At 53.4% G+C, this 20550-nt stretch overlaps 1 protein-coding gene across 1 annotated transcript; it reads left to right on the top strand.

Moving 5' to 3' along the window:
• The first annotated feature begins 682 nt into the window (after positions 1 to 682).
• Positions 683 to 20241, top strand: CLCNKA (chloride voltage-gated channel Ka). Its single transcript, XM_055001750.1, has 21 exons — positions 683 to 737; positions 2561 to 2902; positions 3624 to 3857; positions 5492 to 5620; positions 6688 to 6816; positions 7316 to 7455; positions 7916 to 7993; positions 8301 to 8379; positions 8901 to 9026; positions 9380 to 9464; positions 9555 to 9656; positions 10430 to 10514; positions 11029 to 11202; positions 12038 to 12107; positions 12277 to 12387; positions 12687 to 12900; positions 18058 to 18191; positions 18628 to 18731; positions 18906 to 18989; positions 19536 to 19622; positions 19985 to 20241. The coding sequence occupies exons 1-21, from the start codon at positions 683 to 685 to the stop codon at positions 20030 to 20032; spliced, it is 2610 nt and encodes an 869-aa protein (XP_054857725.1). The 3' UTR covers positions 20033 to 20241.
• Positions 20242 to 20550: the final 309 nt, after the last annotated feature.

The raw sequence follows: 20550 nt of genomic DNA, 5'->3' as shown, positions 1-20550 counted from the left end.
GGTCTGCCTTTCTCACTGAGACTCAAGGCAGATTACATAGTGTGAGATGAGTACAGTCAATATCAAGGACATTTCCATAAACAATGCCATAGGGAAAATAAACACAAGTTTACGAAGACACAGCATTAGCAAGGATCCAGTACAGAGTTGAAAAAATGCTGAAACAGAACATAAGCAATTCTAGGGCTGACATTAGACAACATAGAACTACCCAGAAGCGGGGCTTGTTTTCAGGGGGAACGCGGGGGAACGGAGTTCCGGCACCTCTTGAAAATGGTCACATGGCTGGTGGCCCCGCCCCCTGATCTCCAGGCAGAGGGGAGTTGAGATTGCCCTCCGCACCGCTCATCATGGAGGGCCATCTCAACTCCCCTCTGCCTGGAGATCAGGGGGCGGGGCCACCAGCCATGTGACCATTTTCTCTGAGGGCAACCCACTGAGTTCCGCCACCTCTTTCCCCAGAAAAAAAGCCCTGCCCAGAAGGACCCTTTTTAAAGCGCATAGCACATGGAAGCGCATACTCAAAGCAAAATGGCCAGTTCCAGCAATGGATGGAAGTGAGCCGTGGGCCCTCCAAGGAACAGCATTGGGGCCAGTCTTATTGAATCTGTTCATAAATGATACGGAATTGGGTGTGAGCTGTGTAGCAGCCGTGTTTGCAGATGATTCCAAACTACTCATAATGGCGAAAAGCAAGGCAAATTGTAAAAAACTCCAAGAGGCTCTCCAAAACTTGGGTGAGTGGGCAACAGTGTGGCATGTGAAGGTCCAGTGCTGGTAAGTGTGAGGTTGTGCACACTGGATCAAAAAATCCCAGCTTTAAACATCTGCTGATGGGGTCTGAAGTGGCTGAGACCAAGATTTTAAAAACACTTGTGGTTGGAGTGGATAGCTTGAAAATGTCGATCCCGTGTGCAGCAGCAACGGAAAAGGCAAACTCTCGGCTGGGGACTGAGAATAAAACGGCCAATACTGCAATGTGAAAGGACACGGTGCAGCGGCATTTGGAACCCTTTGTACAGCTCTGGTTGCTGAATCTCACCCAGGATATGGCAGAGCTAGGGAAAGTGCAGAAAAGGGTGACCAGGCCGCTCAAGGGCACACAGCACCTTCCCCAGGAGGAAAGGCCCGAGAGTCCGGGACCTTATAGATTAGGGAAAAGGTGAATGACTATAGTTTAGGAATGAGATGAAGGATAGGGGTGTACAAAATTATACAGGGTGGCGGAAGAAAGTAGAAAGAGAGATTTTACTTCCTTTCCCAAAGTTCTAGAACTATGAAGTACCCAATGAACTTGAAGGGCAGTAGATAAGGGATGGAAAAAAGTATTTTTCAACGTAATCGATGGTTAAATTGCAAAATTCGCATTTAGATAGGGGATTAGATAGATCTGTGGAGGAGAAGTCCATTGGGGCTACTAGCCATGGTGACTGAAGGGAACCTCCACGTGCAGGGGCAGTCAACCAGTGCCAGGAAGCAACATCTGAGGAAGGCCTTGTATCCCCATTGTTGGTGAGGGTGAGACACGATCCTGGCCTTGATGGACCACCAGTCTGATCCAGCAGGGCTCATCTGATGTTCTTAAACCTCCAAGCCAGGAAGGAAAGTCTAACATCTTGCAAGTCTTGCAAGCCAGGAAGGAAGGTCTAACATCTTCATAACACGCAGGGAAGGGCTTGGCTTGGCATCCTGTCCTGCCCAATAATTTTTGCTCCGGGTCCACTCCACAACACTTGTTAATTTTAAACACGAGAATGGACAGAACCAAATGAAACCTCTTCCTTTCTTTCTCTGCAGACTAGAAGAGCCACTCCACCGGCCTCGGGAAAACCAGTCAAGCAGGGCTCCATGGGTGGGGGGGGGGGAAGCTGATCCAGGCCCCTGGCTACTCTGAGCCAGGCCTGCCGTTGCCCGGGGTGCTCCTCAGCCCTGTTAGCAGGAGGCAAGACTTGCCAACAGATGCCCTGAACTTCTAACATCTGATTGCTTTGACACGTCTTTGCTCTTCCCACTGGGTCTCTGACCATGTTTGGCAATTAAATGCCCAGGTCTCTGGCTTGGGAAATTCCTGGAGACTGGGTAGGGGTGAGCGGGGCTTGAGGAGGGACCGCAGCAGGGTACGACGTCCTGCAGTCCATCGTCTCCTTTGAAACTGATCTCTGTAGTTTGGAGATCGGTTCTAATTTCAGGAGGCCTCGAGGTCCCCCCGGGAGGTTGGAAACATGCCCTCATCCAGGCCCCACCCCAAATCATTTATATGCCACCAATCTGGAGTCAACTTGTACACTGAAGAAGGTGCCCCAAAGCCGGGGCGGGGTGGAGGAGCTCCATGCTCCAGCCGCTCTCACATCAGAAGGTGCTGGGTGAAGGGCCTGCCTTGTGCTCCACCCACCCACCCAAAGACCTGGTGGGGCATCGGCCCATCCTGCGTGGAAGACACCCTGCCCCTAACCAGGTGGCAGAGCGCAGGATCTTGGCCCTGATCTAGAAAGGCTGGCTCACCCGAGAGAGAACCGCCTTCCGGCTGCTGCTCCTGCGCACTGCCAGGCACCCTTTGCAGGACACCCTGGACTGGATGTTGGAAGCTGGAGGCCAGCAGGCAAGCTTCCTGGAGCAGAGCTGTTGGGACCCAGCAGCCACCCTGGGAGGGAGCAGCCCTGGCTGGGCTCCGTCTGCTTCACGCAAGGGCTGCTCGGCCAGTTTAATCCAGTGGCACTTTGGCTGCCTCACAAGGGCATTTCCAACAGGGCCCGTGGACAGTTAGAGGTCAGAGGCGGGGAGGGCGTGGTGGAAGAGGAGGGGCAGGGAGACAGGTGCAGGGGCGTTTACCTGGTCAGCAGCACAGGAGCTAAGAAAGCCAGGCAAACTCCAGAGGACGACGACAGGCTGTGGAGAGCGACAGGTATGTCTTTTTAAGGCTCTGAGAGCAGGCTTCTGCCTGAACATTAATCTGGGGCAACACATCCTCTTTAAAACAAGCACAGTTCTGTTTTATTGTGTCAGATTACTGTTCATTTGTATTTTTATTATCTCGTCTCCATCTCTTTTACCACCGAAGTTGCCTTGAATTTGTTTAGGTGTAAAGTTACGTTTTACATAATTTTAAATAAATAACCTTTGAATGAAAATAAGAGGTGCTTACCTGGAACTCTCACCAGATGAGGATGTCTAACAACAGGTGTTGGCAGGTGAGGTGCTGTAGTTGCTCAGCAGTGAAAGAGAAAGCACTCTGAACATGCCCAGAGGTACACGTTTCAATGGCCTCCGTTGCTGAGTCCCAGTTGGCTTTGGCTTCAGGGCCCTGGGCAGAGAGCGCTGAGGGCCGCCCCTGCCAGGCTGCCCCCCTTGCCCTCCCCTCCACACGCTCCCACCTGCCCTTGCCTGCTCTCATGCCCTCTCCAGCAGCACTAGGCAGCATATGCAGGTGGGAACAGAGGGGGCAAAGCCCTGGGCAGCAGGGCAGGCATCAGAGGGGCTGTGTGAGGAGGGGGCCGGCAGCAGCAGGTCCCGCCAGAAGCCCCAGCCCCGGCAGCTGCCCCATTCAGCCCTGCTTGGCCCTAGATTTATGGGGGAAGAACGGTGGGGTGCAGCCTCTGCATGAAAATGGCTTCTGCTTGCCTCAGGAGAGAAACCCTCGCAGAGGCCAAGAGGGCTGCAGCACCCAGCCTGCTCGCCCCCATCGCTGAATCGGCCCTTTTCTTTTATCCCGAGGGCCCTGCAGAGACTGATGGGGCAGGTGGACACAGAAGGGGGATCCAAAACCCGGAAGGGGGAAGGGGGATTCGAGGAGGAGGGCAGAATTCTGGTTCTGGAGAAAAACTGGAGACCTTGGCCGAAAGCCCGGAGGCGGGTTCAAGGTAAGCTGCCTTGAACCGAGAGGGAAAGGGAGGGGGGGGACAAGTATTTTAACCAATAAATAAGAGATGCCGGCTCCCATGGCAATCTTTCTCTTCCTGGAAGCCTCTGCTAATCTTCACAGCAAAGGTGACCCCGACCCACCTCGCCAGGCCCTCAGAGGCTCCCTGAGGGTCCCACAGAGGTCCTCTCCTCTGGGGCCCGTGCAAGCCAGGTGACCCCACACACACACACTCCTGACACTGTGGGTGGGCCAGCCCCTCTCCCTTTGGGCCACATCCTGTCACGAAAGGCCCTTGGGGTCAGCCCACACTCTGGTGGTTACACTAGCAGACAGCAAACGGGGGGCCCCGCTTCCCTGGCCGGAGCCCACATCCTCTCCGTGGGGCATCTGCCCCCCAAAGGCTCCTACTCGTTTCTGCACGCCAGAGGCCACTGCTGCCTCTCTGGGGCTGGATCATAGATTCTGGTGGATGAGCCCAGACTTTTTTCATCCAGAGCCAATTCTTTCAAAATAGGAGTAAAAAATATCTTCAGTCTAACCATTTTAAAATGAAATCGGGGGCGGGGGCGGTGGGGGGAGATCATTTGAGAATCAAGATTGCGGGCCTTGTTCTAATACAAGTTCCGCTGCTAATACTACGCGTGGACTTGTTGGATCCTCACTTCAAAAGCATTACTAAGTGGGCAGGCTGGAGGCAGGCTGGAAACTGTGTGCATTCTCTAGACAGAAACCCACACTCTACAAAAAATAATGGGTGGAGCTTGGCTGAAACCCCAGATGGGACTTTGTGTCGGTGTAGACTGGGGGTTACTGCTGTTTTCAGGGATTTGGGGGACCGAGAGGGCATGAAGGAGCCCTCTAGGGAGCCAGCCCACTGGTCTCGCCCAGCCCGCCTGGCCTCCTCTGGCTGGCAGGGGTTTCCCAGGGCCGTGGGCAGAGAAAAGCCCTTCTCTCCACCTGGTGCCTCAGCCGCCTTTTATGTGGAGGGACTGGGCCTAGGGCCTTCTGCTGTGGCCTCTTCCTGGTGGAGTGAAGGAGATGAGAAGCCGGGGGGGAGGGGGGAGGGGGCCTTGGATTCCCACGGGGTGACCCTCAGGGGGGCTTATGCCCGTTTACAGACTCCCAATATTTATTTAAATAGCCTGCTCCTGGACTATTTTAAGGATTTTAAAAAAATTATTGTTGCTTTTCTGTTTTTGTGATTTTAATGTATTTTTTAATGTTGTTAGCCGCCCTGAGCCGTCTCTGGGGCCCAATCCCTCCAATCCCTCTGTGCTACTGCACACTGGCTGTCTCCCCGGGGTGGGTGCAAAAGAAATGTTCTGTTTTCCAGTCACAGACAGCAATCTCATTGCAGAGGGGGGCTGCTTCCCCCTCCTGTTAACTACTTAACTGCAGTCAGTAACTAATTCCAGCAGCCGATTAATTCGCACTAACATTTCTCAATAATATTTGGATTTCTTAAAAAGTCACAACTGAATAGCTCCGCAGTTCAGGGAATTTCCCAGGTCGTGCTGAACTTCACTGCAGCGCTGGACCCAGCAAGGCCTGCTTGGGCGGGGGGGGGGGGGGTGCAGCTTGGGGGGGGTCAATATTTCCCACTCATTCCCAGCCCTCTGCTGCCCCTTGCAGGCTGCCTGGAGTGGGTGAAGCGGCAGCTGTTCCGGGTGGGGGACGACTGGTACTTCCTTTTTGCCCTGGGGGCCCTGATGGCTCTTGTCAGCTTTGCCATGGACTTCACTGTCTCCAGGGTGGCAAACGGTAAGAGTCTTTCCAGCAGACCCCTCCCCCTCCCCCTCCCACCAGGAGGGTCAGAGTCTGAGGAGCTGGCGTGCTCCAGTGCCTGAGGCTGCCCCCTGGCTGCAGGGCCTGTTGCCAAGCTAGGAGAGGGATCAGGGCAAAGCAAACTGTGTCTGTCGAACAGTGCCACGCCTTCCAAGTGCATCATGGCAGATATTTTGCCCAAAGCAGAAACGCCTTTCGAGGGGCACACACACACACACAACGGCCTGAAGCTCTGCTGCTCCCTCAGAGGGCTCCACCTTGCTGCTTCTGGTGCCTGGAGCCCCTCTCTGAAGACCAGCACCCTGCTGCTGCCCCCTCCTCCCCACCTCACTTCAAACCACTGCCCTCTTTCATGAGGCCTTGCTGCCACAATCCAGCATCTCTGAGACAGACCCCCTTGCCGCACCCCTGTGCCCCCTGCCAGAGATCACTGCCGAAGCCCCTTCCCCAACACATGCTGAACTGGGGCTTTTCCAGGCTGCCTGTCTGCCACTGAAGCCTCAGGACAACGGTTCTTTCATGCCAAAAGGTCCTTTCGCTGGTCCACACTGCCAGCGGTTCCAAAGCTAGCTCAGCAGCTGCACAGGGTGCCATATGATAGGCCGGTGCTCATATGGACATGTGCAGAGAGACGCCTGCATCCGTTGCCGCCACTCCTCACAGATGTGAGGGGGGTCGAACTCCAAAGAATGGCCACCCTTGCAGCTCCCCGCAACAACCATCTAACAAAGCATCCCCCAAAGCAAAGGCAGGGCTGTCCACCCCCCACCCTGAATTTGGGTGCTCCCGCTGCTGGGGCCCCTCTCTTCGCTTAATGCTCTTCTGGAAAGTGCCCCACACAGTTCTGGCTCTACATTCACGGGGTGGGAAGCCCAGAGGCTGCCCTGAAGAGAAAGAAGAGCATTAGCCAGGCACAAACCCTTGAACAGTCCTGTTTCAACGGAATAATTAACGAAGCCTGTGGGAAGGTGTGTGATCGGGCTACAGCCAGCTGACACTTTGGAATCAAGAAGAATTTCCCTCCCATCCTCCCCCTTCCCTAGCTCACAAATGGCTTTATCAAGAAGTCGGTGACTATCCGGTGCTGAAGTACCTGGCCTGGACGATTTACCCCGTTGCCTTGTCAGCTTTTTCCACCGGCTTTGCCCAGAGCATCACCCCACACTCGGGAGGTGAGTCTGGGCGGAGCAAAGATTGGGGCCCACAGAGGGGAAACCAGCCGCTGGCCCACCTCTTTTCCCGCTCCGTCCATTTCCTTAGAGACAAGTTATTTATCTCAGTATTTCTCCCCTGCTTTTCTCCGCAATGGGGACCCAAAGCAGAGTCCAACCTCTCCTTACCTTTATCCTCACAACAACCACCCTGTGAGGCAGGCTAAGTGGAAAGAGCATAACTGGCTCGAGGCCACAGAGAGCTTCCGCAGCAGAGCGGGGATTGGAATCTGGGCCTGCCAGACCCGGATCCGACACTCTAAGCGCTACGCCCCATGGGCCCCCTTGCTCACTGCTTCCAAGCTACCCAGATGTTTGCACATCTGCCGCATCATGATAGGGGATGGCCACAGCGGGTGCGGGGCTGCAGTGCAGACCACGGGAAGGCCTTGCCACGCCCGAGAGTGTCCTGGGTCCTGTCCTGTCGCAAGCCCACGCTGCCTTTGTCCGCCTCGCCCAGGTTCCGGCATCCCAGAGCTCAAGACCATCCTGACAGGGGTCCTGCTGGAGGAGTACTTGGCCATAAAGAATTTCGGGGCCAAAGTCGTGGGGCTGACCTGCACCTTGGCCTGTGGCAGCACCATCTTCCTGGGCAAAGTGGTGAGTGGCTCTTGCTCTTTCCGCTCCTCCCCTCGGCCAGCCCCAGTGGCTACTGGAAGGGTCCTTCGCAGGCTGAGCTGGCCTCTGCCATAGCCACCGGGCCAGTCTTGGGTCTGTCCTTCCCTTGCTCTGGACTGGAAGAACTGGGTCCTTCAGCAGGTTTAGGCAACATCTTGCGCCATCTGAAATGGATCGGCAGGGGGGGCTTCAAAGCTCTCCTGCCCATCTTTTGTGTCGGCACTTCCAGCTTTTTAACAGAATGAAGGTCTGAGCCAGACCATATTCCCAATCAGACCAAATTAACTGTACGACTAAAGACACCCTGTGAGAGGGAATCTGCTTCCACAGCTGTGGCCCCACACTTGCGGGAGCCCCCCCTTGCCTCGGGGCTGGCTTTTCAGCCAGATCTGAGGCCTGTCAGAGGAAGCCCCTCAAGCCCCCGGGGCCCTTCTCTTTCCAGGGCCCTTTCGTCCACCTCTCCAGCATGATTGCGGCCTACCTGGGGAGAATTCGGACCTCGGTCTCTGGGGAGTACGAGGTGAGGCCCAGCTAGTGGAGGAATGCGCGCGCCTCTCAAGTGTGCAGTCCTGGATCTGCACTGGGGGGGCGGGGGGGGGTTTAAAGGAGTGATCTCTCTCCTCCCCCCAAGAGACCCTTTGGGGCTTTGGCTACTGTAAATGAGGAACTGGGGAGTGTTTCCCATTTGACAAGGAGGTGATTTTTGCACATGGGGTTCAGAAGACAATAGCTTGGGGGGCTTTTGCGCTGGGACTCCGTTCCGGCTGCATCCCCCCCCCCCCCCCCCGGCGCGCATGGGGACTCCAGAGCTTCTCTCCTCTGCCTAGAATAAAAACAAACAGAACGAGATGCTGGTGGCAGGAGCAGCGGTTGGTGTGGCAACGGTCTTTGGGGCACCCATCAGTGGTGAGTGTGGCTTGGCCGGGGTGCGCGTGTGCTGTGGGGACCTGGGCAGGAAGCACATGCTCGGAGGCAGAGAAAAGGGGCGGTGGCCGTGGAGTCAGGCGTGCTGGCGAGCTCCTTTTGCCATCCCTGTAAGAAGTGACTTCTCTAGAGCAAATAGCAGGGTGAGGAGGCGTTCCAGGGCTCGCAAGGCCTTAGGCCCGAGCTCAGCTTTGGAAAAGTCACTTTGCACATGAACTGTGAAGTCTCCACAGAGTATCCTTCAAAGCTGGAAAGCAGGAGCCTCCAGAAGTCCAACCAGAGGAGAAGCTGGTAAGAGTCCCCTTTTCAAAGTCACTGGAAGAAGATTCGCCAGAGGAAGGAAGAACTAGTTGCCGGTGGGGCAGGGGGGTGTTGGAGGCGAGGTTCAGTTGGGGGCCAGGCTGCTATGGGCCCTGGGCCCCCACCTCCCCAGAAGGCCTGAGGGTCTCACCGGGGGGGGGGCATCTCCACATTTTTCGTAATGCCACGCCCGGTCCCACCAGGGGTCCTGTTCAGCGTGGAGGTCGTGTCATCCCACTTCGCAGTCCGGGACTACTGGAGGGGCTGCTTTGCCGCCACCTGCGGCGCCTTCCTGTTCCGCCTCCTCGCCGTCTTCAACAGTGAACAAGGTAGGAGGCGCAAGCCTGGCCGCAGGCGGCCTCAGAAGGCGCACGAAGGCTGACGCTGACTGGGCCAGACCAAGGCGACCTCGGGCGTGCTTTAGCTTCAGTCTGGTTTGCAGGGCAAACGTAAGCGCCCCCCCCCCCCGTGTACCACAATGCCAAAGGCAGGTAACGCAAGCGCCCAGCAGGGCTGGCAAGCCTTCCTTTATTGAGGCAACGTTGTCCTGCACAACTGGAAAGGGTTGGGGGGGGAGGAAGGGAGCTGGAAAGAGAGGCTCTTGTGGGCTCCTGTGCTGGCTCTATGCCTCCCCCCCACACACACACATTTATTTCCCCTTGCCTGCTTCCTCCCCTCCCAGAAACCATCATGGCTCTGTTCAAGACCAGCTTCAAGATCGATTTCCCCTTCGGCCTGCAGGAGACTCTCTTCTTCATGTTCTTGGGGTGAGGGGGGGAGGCTCCTTGTGCCCCTTTGCAATGGGTGGGTGGGGGCAGCAATCCCAGAGTGTGTAATCCCCTCTCTCTTCTTCGCAGCATAGTCTGTGGGGGCGTCAGTTGCGCCTTCCTCTTCTGCCAGCGCTGGTTCCTGGGCTACGTCCGAAGGAATTCATTCACGGCCAAGCTCCTTGCTTCAGAGTAGGCATCTGAGAGAAAGTCATTCTCTGTCCACAGGAAGCACGGCTGTTGGGGTGGCACGCTGTGGCCCAAAGGGCGGAAGAGCCTCCCGGTTGCGGGGAAGTAAGAGAGCAGCTGTTCGGGGAGAAAGGCCAGGCCCTTCAGAGCGCTGTGCACGTGTGCAGCAGCACCAGGGTCCCTTTCCACCGGTTACTGTGCGCTTGTGTGCCGCCTCCTTGGATTCGTGGCACGCAGCCTTCAAGACCTGGCTGCATCGTGGCTGTTGGCTAATAAAGAAAAGGCTGTGTTGGGAGTCCAGTGAGGCCAAAGAGGCAGGGTGCAAATGTTAAGAGGATTGAGTAGAACGTGGCAAAAACCACATTTTGTACCTGACAATTTTGGATTTTGCTTAGGAGCAGCAGTCAGGATTAGTCAGGAGGATTCTGGGCTTTGCTATGCACTTTCTTAAATAACAGCACAAAAGACCCCCCCCCCCCAATATCATGCAGCATTGCACTTAATAGTATGCAAGCTTTCAAGCAACACAGAGTTTCTCATAGAACTTTCCAGCAACACAGTTTCTCATAGCGCTATTAGAGCTTTGTTCTTTCCAAAAGCTTGCAGATTCTTTTTCTGGTGCAGTCCGAGAGAGCTGAAGCTTTTCTTCTCTTGCGACTGGCACTCTTGCTTCAACCTGCCATTTCCCCACCTGAATTAACGTTGGCTAGTGAGTGCTGCACCCTTTGGGGCTCCCAGAAATCAACGCTGACTGTCCCTCCTCTCTCTCTTTCCAGGAAGCCCCTTTACTCGGCCCTGGTTGCCTTCCTGCTCTCCTCCATCACCTTCCCCCCGAGCTTGGGGCAATTCATGGCTTCCAGGGTAAACAGCCGTTCTTGTTTGCCAGCCCCCCGCCCCCCCCCACACCTGACTGGTGCCTTTGGTGGGGTGAGTGGGAGGTGGTGAGGGGAAGAACGTGGAGCCACCTGGACCAAAAGCCAGAACCTTAAGCATGGGTGGCATGCCCATCCCTTCCTGCTGGGCCCCTGGGCAATGGGCAGGCCAAACAATGTTTACTTGGCAAGACGGAGCTCAGGGGACTTGAAAGCTGACGTGGCACAGGATTGGTCCTCTTGTGTCCTCCGACGCCCTGAACCAAGATGGCGCTGGGCTGCTGGGTAAATTGTCCCGGCAGGAACCAATGGCGGTTCCTTGCCTGATCAGCAGCTGTGGGGCGCAAGGGACCTGGTGCCTCATTCACAGGGCGCCTGGCTTGGGCCCTGTCAGAGAGAGAGCCCTCCATCCAGGCCGGATTGCTGGCGTCTCTGCCCCCTTCCTTGGGGGGCTGGTTCTCCCAGCCCTTCTGGCTCCAGGTGACTGGCTTCCCTCTCCACAGCTGAGCATGAAGGAGCTTCTCACCTCTCTCCTTGACAACCGCACCTGGGGCGTCCTTTCCCAGAATGCGTCACTGGACTGGCCTCTCCAAGTCGATCCCCAGGATCTCTGGCTCGAGTGGTGGAACCCACACGCCACTGTCTTGGGCTGCCTGGTGGTTTTTCTGGTGATGAAGGTACCCGGTCTCCACCCTGGGGGTTCTCTTTTCTGGTACTTGACACAATTGACAGGGAGGTGTCTTCTGTTGGTCTTCGGCACGGAGGCTGGAATATCTACGGGTGCTTTGGCAACCCAGTGTGTTGTTGGCCTCGGGCGCTTTTTCAGATCTGATTTAAATATAAAATGTAATTGTGGCGCCAGTCAGTTCAATATGGAAAGCTACTGAGATGCCTTCAGGATATTGTCCCTTTACATTTTCTTCCTTCCCCCTTGCTTCTAGATTATTTCCTGTTCTTTCAGTGGCTGGCTGCAAGATTTCTCCCCTTAATGTTAGTTTTAGGGGTGGATTTTAGCTGGCAAAACCCCTCTCATTATTTTACTTTGTATGGTTGTTGTGGCAGTAGGATATCGCACTTAAAAACAATAAAATCATTAGCAGCTGCTTAGCTTCCAAAGTGAAAAGCAGTTTTGAATGTAGTTTCTGCCCCTGGAGGTCAGGGGGGGCAAACAAAGATCTGGCTGGTGGTTCTGAACAAAACCCTGAAATGCAAACCTTCCTTCTCAACGCCTTCACCAAACATCCCACCACCTCTCCTCCTTTCTAGGCCCTTGCTGAGGCCATGGCCGCCCCCCCCCCCCCAGCCTCCTCTCTTCCTGGTCTTTCTCCCTTTTGCATCCCTGGCTTTCTGCTTCTCTCCCTGAGCCCTGTGGGAGGCTTCTGCCCCAGGGCAAAACCTTATCTGTTTCCCCTGCAGGGGCTGCACTGATTGTCAGCCTTCAGGGCCTGACCCTTCCTCACTCTCAGCCATTCGAATGTTTGTGTGAATTCTGTGTCATACTTGATCTTACAGTTCTGGATGCTGATCTTGGCTACCACCATGCCCATGCCTGCTGGATATTTCATGCCCGTCTTCATCTACGGTGGGTGCCCCCAATATCCACAGCATTGGACTGGTTATATTGCATGTAGCTAGCAAAGCTCACGAGAAATGTCTATGGGCAGCAGCAATGGTTAACTGAGTCTGAAGCCAGTTTAAAATGTATCTTGTAAACATGATGCCCCAGAGCCACGGACTTCTTCTCCAAACAGGCGCTGCCCTTGGCCGCTTGGTGGGAGAGGCCATGGCCTTTCTTTTCCCCAAGGGTGTAACTTCGGAGGGAGCCACTAGTTTCATCAATCCTGGAGGCTACGCGCTGGCAGGTGAGTCGGCTTGGTTTGCAGAAGCTGGAGAGACCTGGGGGGGGGGGGAGCTCAGAGAACTGCTGCTTCCTGCTCTCCTTTCTCTGTGCTTTGATTCTGCCCACCCACTTCAGAACAGGCAGGATTTTATCCATCTTCCTGAGCATGAGGGAACTGGAGCACCCGGGCTAAACTGCAGCTCCCAGGGACAGGCTCTGGCAGTCTTCCTGGAATGAAATGTGCAGTTGCGACTTTTTGTGGGGGGCAACCCCGCTGAGGCTCAAGCCAGCCAGCAGGTGCCACTTCGGTCTTTCCTGCAGGGGCAGCCGCTTTCTCCGGAGCAGTCACCCACACCCTCTCCACTGCTTTGCTGGTCTTTGAAATGACGGGGCAGATTGCCCACATCTTGCCCGTCACCCTGGCAGTCCTCATTGCGAATGCCATCGCACAGAAGTCCCAGCCCTCCTTCTATGACGGCACCATCATCGTCAAGAAGTTGCCCTACCTACCCCGTATCCGGAGCAGACACATTGGGTGAGCCGCGTGCCGTGACCACGAGTGTCTGTGTGTGTGTCTGTGTGTGTGTGTGTGTGTGTGTGTGTGTGTCTGTGTGTGTGTGTGTGTGTGTGTGTGTGTGGTGTTAGGATTTCCGGTTATAATTTCTCAGTGGTGAAGGACGGGGCAGCCTGCACGTGCTCAGCACCATTCTTGTTGTTATTGCGGTGCCTTCCAGGGCAACAGGTTGGCTGCTGCGTGAGACAGGAGACTGGTCTAGATGGGCCCTCCATGGTCCAGCCCCACGTTGCCTCCTAGTTCTGGTATCCAGAGGTTAACTGCTTCTAGACATGGAGGCCCCCTTTAGTCACCATGGCTAGCAGCCACTGACGGGCCTCTCCTCCAGGAATCTGCCCAACCCCCTTTGAAAGCCACCTGTGCTTCCAGCCATCACGGCGTCCCTTGGCAGGGAATGTCACTTTTTAATGTCTTGTGGAGCAAAGAAGAGCTTCCTCTTGTCTGGCCTGAACCTATGGCCATTGATGTCATTGTGTGCCCTCCCCCCCCCCCCCGAGTTCTAGTATTACGGGAGAGGGAGAAAAAGGCTCTGTCCACTCTCTGTCCCATGCAGAATTTTATAAACCTCTATCGTTGCAGGGACAAAATGGAAGTGAGGAGAATGATGTAAGTTGCTTTGGGTCCCCGTTGGGGAGAGAAGGCGGGTTATAAATAAAATAATAAATTTCTTTTTTAAAATGTCATTTATACAGCCAAGCTACAAGAGATGAATTACACTTGATCAAGTGGAGAGCAAGTGAATGGCAAGTGAACAGGCAGGAATACACGTGAGTCTGTTCACTTGCCAGGCAAGTGTAATTCCTCACTTGTAGCTTGGCTCTGAGTCCGCCTTTCCCGCTGAGACTCCAGGCAGATTTCACGGTGTGAGAGTAGTACAGTCAGTATCAAGGACAATTCCATAAACAGTGCCATAGGGAAAATAAACACAAGTTTACGAAGACACAGCATTAGCAAGGATCCAGTACAGAGTTGAAGAAATGCTGAAACAGAACATAAGCGATTCTAGGGCTGACATAGGAGCACATCTTTAAAGCAACAGATAGTACGCAAGGCAACATGGTGGTGAAATCTATGGGGGAAGTCGATGGTCCCTAACTCATTAGCGGAGCATCTGAGAGCCCCTCCCTACAATACAAAAAGCCTTTTTGAATAATTTGGTTTTATGTTGTTTGTGGAAAACTCAGAGGGGGGGGGGGCTCTCCTGACATCAGGCAGGCTGTTCCACAAAGTAGGGGCCACCACAGAGAAAGCCCGTGTACAAGTTGGTGTTGATTTTGCCCGTGTGCAGGGTGGCACCTGCAGGAGACCCTGCAAAGATGCGGTGGAGGAACATAGGGAGGGAGGGAGTCACGTAGGTATGCTGGGCCAGGGCCGTGAAGAGCTTTGAATGTGACTACCGATACCTTGAACTGAGCACGGGAGCTGATCGGTAGCCAGTGGAGTGACTGCAGAATGGGGGCGATGTTCGTGCTCCTGCTCACTCCTGCTCACAGTTGGGCCATAGCGTTTTGCACCAACTGGAGCCTCCTAGTTGACTTGGATAGGAGGCCAATGTAGGGTGCACTGCAGAAGTCTTGATGTTACCATAGCGCAGATCCAGGTGGCGAGGTCAGCCCCATCGGGGTAAGAAGCCTTCTTCCAGGCTAGAGTGAGGCTGTAGAAAGCTTTTTTTGGTGACTGCCTTAACTTGTTTTTTTAGTGGTAGCATTGGATCCAGTATAATAAATAAATAAGTTAATAAATAAATTAAATAAATAAATATAACCCCATGGCTCTTAACTGAGTTTGCAACTGTCAAATGAACTCCATCAAAAGTGGGGAGTACAACGTCCTTCAAGATCTCTGCCTTACCAACAAGCATCACTTCGGTCTTGTCTGGGTTCAATTCCAATTTGTTTGTTTTCAGCCGTTTCACCACAGCTGTCAGGCAGCGATCCAAGATTGCTGCTGCCTCCTGTGGGGACTTGGATAGCGAGACAGAGAGTTGGGCGTCATCTGCATATTGGTGACATCCAACTCTGTGGCTGCAAGTGAGTTTTCCTGGAGGCTTTATGTAGAGAGTGAATAACATGGGAGATAAGATTGCGCCCTGAGGAACCCCGCAAAATAGCTCCCATTCTGGAGACAGCTGATCTCTGATGGCGGCCCTTTGAGTCCACTCCAAGAGAAACGATTTAAACCAGTCCGGGGCACATCCTTTGATGCCCACTTCTAAGTGCCCCAACAGGCTGGCATGGGCTACTGTGTCAAAGGCTGCAGACAGATCCAGGAGGAGCCATAAGGAGGCCTGGCCATTGCCTATGTTCAGAGGGAGACCAGCCACTTACGCGACTACTGCACGTCCCTCCTCAGTCCCCCTTTTTTCTAAACTGAAAGGTCCCAGACTCTTCAGACTCTCCTTGGAGGAAAGATGCTCGAACCCCTTGGTTGCCTCTTTTGTACTTTCCCAGCTCTGCAATGTCCTTTTTGTGATACAGGGATGAAAACGGCACACTGTTCCATAGGAAGCCACTCCATAGACCTAAATGGGGCAATATTACATTGGCTGTCTTATTTTCATCCCCTTTCCTACTAACCCCCAGCACAGTTTGCTTTCTCCACCACGGCCACGTATTGGGTTCCCATCTGCATTGATCTATCCACTACAAACCCAGCCATTTCACACCCAGTCAGCATATACTAGAGTTGAGATTTTTGTTCCAGTTTGCATCACCTTAGCTTAACCTACATTAAACTTCACTTGCCACATTGTTGCCCACTCACCCAATTTAGAGAGATCCTCCAGAAATCCAGCTTGGGCCACTTCCACACGGCTTACCTTGTTCTGGAAAACAGCGAAATCTCACACGAAATTGCTCAAGAAGACGCTGTTATCGCGTGAAATCACGCGAGAAGACGCAATAACTGTAGGAAACTATAGCAGAGATTGTGCAAAGATTGCGCATTGGAAGTAATGAGAATAGATTCACAAACACACGCTCCAGTGTAGCTCTGTAAGAATACTTTTACTAAAGGATAAAAAAATTAGGGTTACATTTGGAGAAAATAATAAATTGCTAAGCTGACTACATCTTGCTAGATAAGTGACTTAGAGAAGAGACAAGAAGAAGTGAAGTAGAAGAAGAGAGTAAGTAAGTAAGTGGACAAAGAGCAATAAAACTTCAGAGCATAGCACCAATTAATTGCCCACAATAAACAAACTGCCCAATAGAAAATCCTAGTCTTACTTCATTATGCTTAGTGACTCCCCTTTCTATGGCGGGAATCTTATTCGAAGCTCTAATGGTTACATTCAAAGTATGTTTACTAATTAAGTAGGTAACACAAACAGTTTAACTCTTTCATGACTGAAATGAAAACACTTGCTAAATTCCCACAATAACAGCATCTTCTCACGCAATTTCACGTGAGATTTCGCTGTTTTCCGGAACAAGGTAAGCTGTGTGGAAACGGTCTTGGTTTTCACCAGCCTGAACAATTTTGTGACACTCGCACACTCGGCCACTATGTTGCTTACCCCCAGTTCCCGCTCATTTATGAACATTAAATAGTACCAGCCCTAATACCGATCTTCGTGGACCCCATTGCAAGAGCTGCTCATTTCTTCCTACCCTCTGCTTGCTGTTGTTTAACAAATATATACTCTGTAAGAGGACCTGTCCTCTTATCCCTGACTATTAAGTTTACTCAGGAGGAAACACATTAAAAGCCTTTTAGACGTCCCGTGCATGATGTCTTTGGGATCTCCATCACCCATGTGCCTGTTCACTTTTTCAAAGAACTCCAAAAGGCTGTTGAGGCAGAACTTCCTTTGGCAGAAGCCAATACCGGTTTTCACACCACAGGCTTTGTTCTTCTATGTGCTTAATAAGTCTGTCCTTAATAAGTTTCTACTAATTTACCTGGGACAGACATTCAGCTAGCTAGCCTGTAATTTTCCAAGTTCCCCTCTGAACCCTTTTGTAAAAATTGGTGTAATGTTTGCTACTCTCCAGCTCTCTGGTACAGTGGCGGATTTTAGCGACCAGTTGCACATCCTGGTTGGTAAATCCACACTTCACACCTGAGTTTCTTAAGAACTCTTGGGTGTGCGCCGTCAGGAGCCGGATAGGTATCGGTTTCTCGTTTCCCCAGGATGCCCAGAACTTCATTACCTCACATTGACTCAGTTCTTCCGACTCCCTTTCCGGGAATAGTTATTGGGACCTGGGTACGTAGCCTGCACTCTCCACAGGGAACACAGATGTAAAGAATGTATTTAGCCCATATCTCCATCGTCCTTTACCAGTTCTTTTATTAACTTGTCATCCAACGGCCCAGCTGCCTCCCGGGCCAGTTTCCTGCTTCTGATATATTAAATACTTACGGTCTTTTAGCAGTCCCCTCCTCGTAGTCTCGTAGTGGAGAACTCTGCCACAGCTGGGAGCTGCAGGAAGACAGAAGGAACTTGATGAAGATCAGCTCCCAGGAGAACACACAACCAGCACAACAGCCACTTGTCCACCTGCATACATTCCCCCAAACTTTCCAAGTTCGAAGTTTTAGACTTTCATTCAGCCTCTCCACAGGGGCTACCCCCTTCTTCCATTCTCCTTTAATCACACTTCTTGCTTTCTTCACAAACTCATCTGCTATCAGTTACAGTCGCACACTATCAGTCGATATAGTGTGCAACGGCAATAAAAATGCTAGGGATTATTAGGAAGGGAATTGAAAACAAATCAGCTAATATAATGCCTAATTGTTACTTCTTTGCCGACCCTGGGCTCCCTTCCATTGACTTTGCCAGGGCGGGCTTCCCTCTTTTTAAAAGCCACCTTTTTGCTTTGCGCAGCTTCCGTGATGCAGGTCATTAACCACGGCATTAGTGCAGTGCAGCGCAGGCCTCCTCTCGTAGTCATGGGGCAGAGGTTGAGCCCACGGGAGCCTGAGCGGCAGTTCTGCCTCGCAGAAAACGGTGATGTTGCCGTGGCTCCAAGGGGATGCTGGAAAGTAGAGGGTCAAAGTTCCCACGTCAGAGTTTGCTCCCCTCTTTTTGGCTGGGATCCGTTTCTTCTGTCCAGGGGAAGGAGCTGCTCTTTTTCCTGGAGCAGCAGCTAAGTCCGCTCTCTCCCCCAGCTCCTACAAGGTCACCACACAAGAGTTCATGAACACTGAATTCATTGCCCTGCCTAAGGACGCCTCTTTCCAGGAGACCCTCCGAATAGCCACCTCTACAGATGACCTGGAGTATCCAGTTGTTGACAGCACGGGTACTATAGCGTTATGGAGGCAGTCTGACCCCTCCACTCATTATCCTCGCCCTGGTAGTTTAGCAGAGTTAGCAATGCAATAAGGTTAGCAAGAGGAGAACCAGGAACCCTAACCCTAGCCAGGCCTGCGCAGCTGGCTCTCACTCTTGCTATCTATCCTGCACTGCTTGAGGCAGCTGGACCTTGGAATATCCTTCCATGTCGAATTAACGCAAGAATTTCTGCTGCCACGAGAGCCAGTTCTGCTTCTGAGGGATTTGTGCGGCATTGCAGAGACACGTGGGAACTCTGGGAACCCTCCCCTGAGCTCCTGCTGCCCACCCACTTTCCAGAAGCCAGGACCACACCGGGCATGGGGGTCTGTGAGCAGCATTTGCTGCACAAGGTTTTCAGCCCCATCGAAGCAGGCTCTCCCCCCCCCCCTCTTCTCCTGCAGAATCTCGGATGCTGGTGGGAATGGTGCAGAGATCGGAGGTGATCAAGTTTCTCCAGACCAAGGAGGACAACGGCAGCACCCCCCACAAGGAGCATGGGGAGGAGGTGGGTCAAGCACACTCTCTGTTCCCCGCCACTCAGGGGGAGGCTGGAAAGGCTCTTGGCCTTTGCTGCGCTCATCCAAAGGTCTTGAGCCACAATCTTCCCAGGAAAACGGACCTGCCTCCAGGCCTTTGCCGTTGCCGTCACCCCTACTTCACAAAACGTTCTTTTGCACAGACTTGGCCCAAGCAGTCTTTGGGAGACAGTTGCACCATCGACCCAGTCACTCTGCAGTTGTCCCCGTGGACGTCCCTGCACCAGGTGAAGTGAAGCATTGCTCACTCCCTTCTGTCCTCCTCCACCCCTCCTCCTGTGACCCACGCGACGTCTGCAGGAGCCTCTCCCACTGAGGAAGCCGACCCAAGACCAAGAGCCTCCTGGGTGGGGTCGGGCTTGGGTGCAACTGGCCAGAAAAGAGGGTGAAAAAAGAGAACTGCTGCATGCCCCTTCTCCAGTGGCCCGTGGGTCTCGCGAGGAAACACAGGCCCATGCTCCACAGCAAGTCCCAGCTCACAAATGACTACACGAGGGATCCCCATCTTGGGAGTCCTCATTTCGCTTTTTTAAAGAGCCACAGGGAGGAGGATCCCACAGATCCCCAGACAGCTGCCCGCAGGTACATTCAGCACACCTCTCAGTGTGAGCGTAGGGAGAAGCGAGAGCAGGTGGGCATTTCCCCCCAGGCTGCAGCACTACACCAACCCACCCACCCCCAAGCATAGAAGCCGGCAGGTCCAGCCCTGGGACTTCAGAACATGTCAGGTCCTCACTAGTTCTCCCTTCTGTCCCAATTTCTCTTTCTAACAGGCACACAACCTTTTTGAGTTGCTGAATTTGCAGAGGGCATTCGTCACCCAACTAGGAAAGATAGTGGGGGCTGTCTCCAGGAACGAGGTAACAGGCCAGCTTGTGGAGCTGGGGGGAGCAGGGAGGGATGGGGGTCGCAATCCAGTTTTCGCCTTGAGGCACCATAGGGCCAAGCTTCACAGGCCTGTTCCGACCTGGTCTGGGACTCTCCCAGGGAGAAGACAGCTGACATTCTTGCTCCGAAGAATCGGGTGCTGGCTGCAGGCCCTTTCCAGGCCCTGCATAAGTAGCACGACTGTGTGTCTGAGCCCACTCCGACATACTGATGCTTGTTTACCTTGGGAGCCCTCAATGGCCTGACCCTGGCTTACCTAAGGGAAGCTCCACCCCAACCTCTCCCAAGCCTTGCCCCTTGCTGCCACCGTCTCCCTGGGCCTCTTTCTCTTCAGATAAGAAAAGCCATCGAAGACCTGGCAAATCCCAAAGTGGCAAAGTAAGACGGAGGGCTGCCTTCCCAGCTGCCAGCAAGAGGCCAGCAAACAGCAGACAGGGCAGCAACATCCCAAGCGATGAATGCAGGAAGCGGATGATGTGCGCGACGATAAGAAGCTGTCCAGCTCTGTTTCCAAACCTCTCCCTTCTCCCCTGAGAGCAGGGAGTCCTAGTATGTGCTGGATTAAATCAGTTTCTGAACATTTAGATTACAATTTGGATTACTGATTTAAGGGTCCCCAACCCCCCCCACCTTTGGCACAACCTGCCTCTCCCCCCTGCTGCAACCAGGCCTGGTTTCCTAACCCCACCCCCTTCTCTAGTCTCCCACCCCACCATAGCACATTTTCAATGGTAAGATTCGCAGGACAGGACCTACATTGTTGGAGCTACTAACAATAGTTTTCACCCCAAAGCACTACAATAAATGTGTTTGTTGTGTGTGTTTTTATCGACAGCTGTGAATGCTGCGTAGGGAGTGGGGCCGACAGGCCACCTTGGAGGATTTTTGGACCCAGGTGTT

This window comes from Eublepharis macularius, chromosome 17 (genome assembly GCF_028583425.1).
Source record: "Eublepharis macularius isolate TG4126 chromosome 17, MPM_Emac_v1.0, whole genome shotgun sequence".
Classification (NCBI taxonomy): domain Eukaryota; kingdom Metazoa; phylum Chordata; class Lepidosauria; order Squamata; family Eublepharidae; genus Eublepharis; species Eublepharis macularius.
Note: the sequence above shows the minus strand (reverse complement) of the source record. Positions and strands in the feature narration are given on the sequence as shown.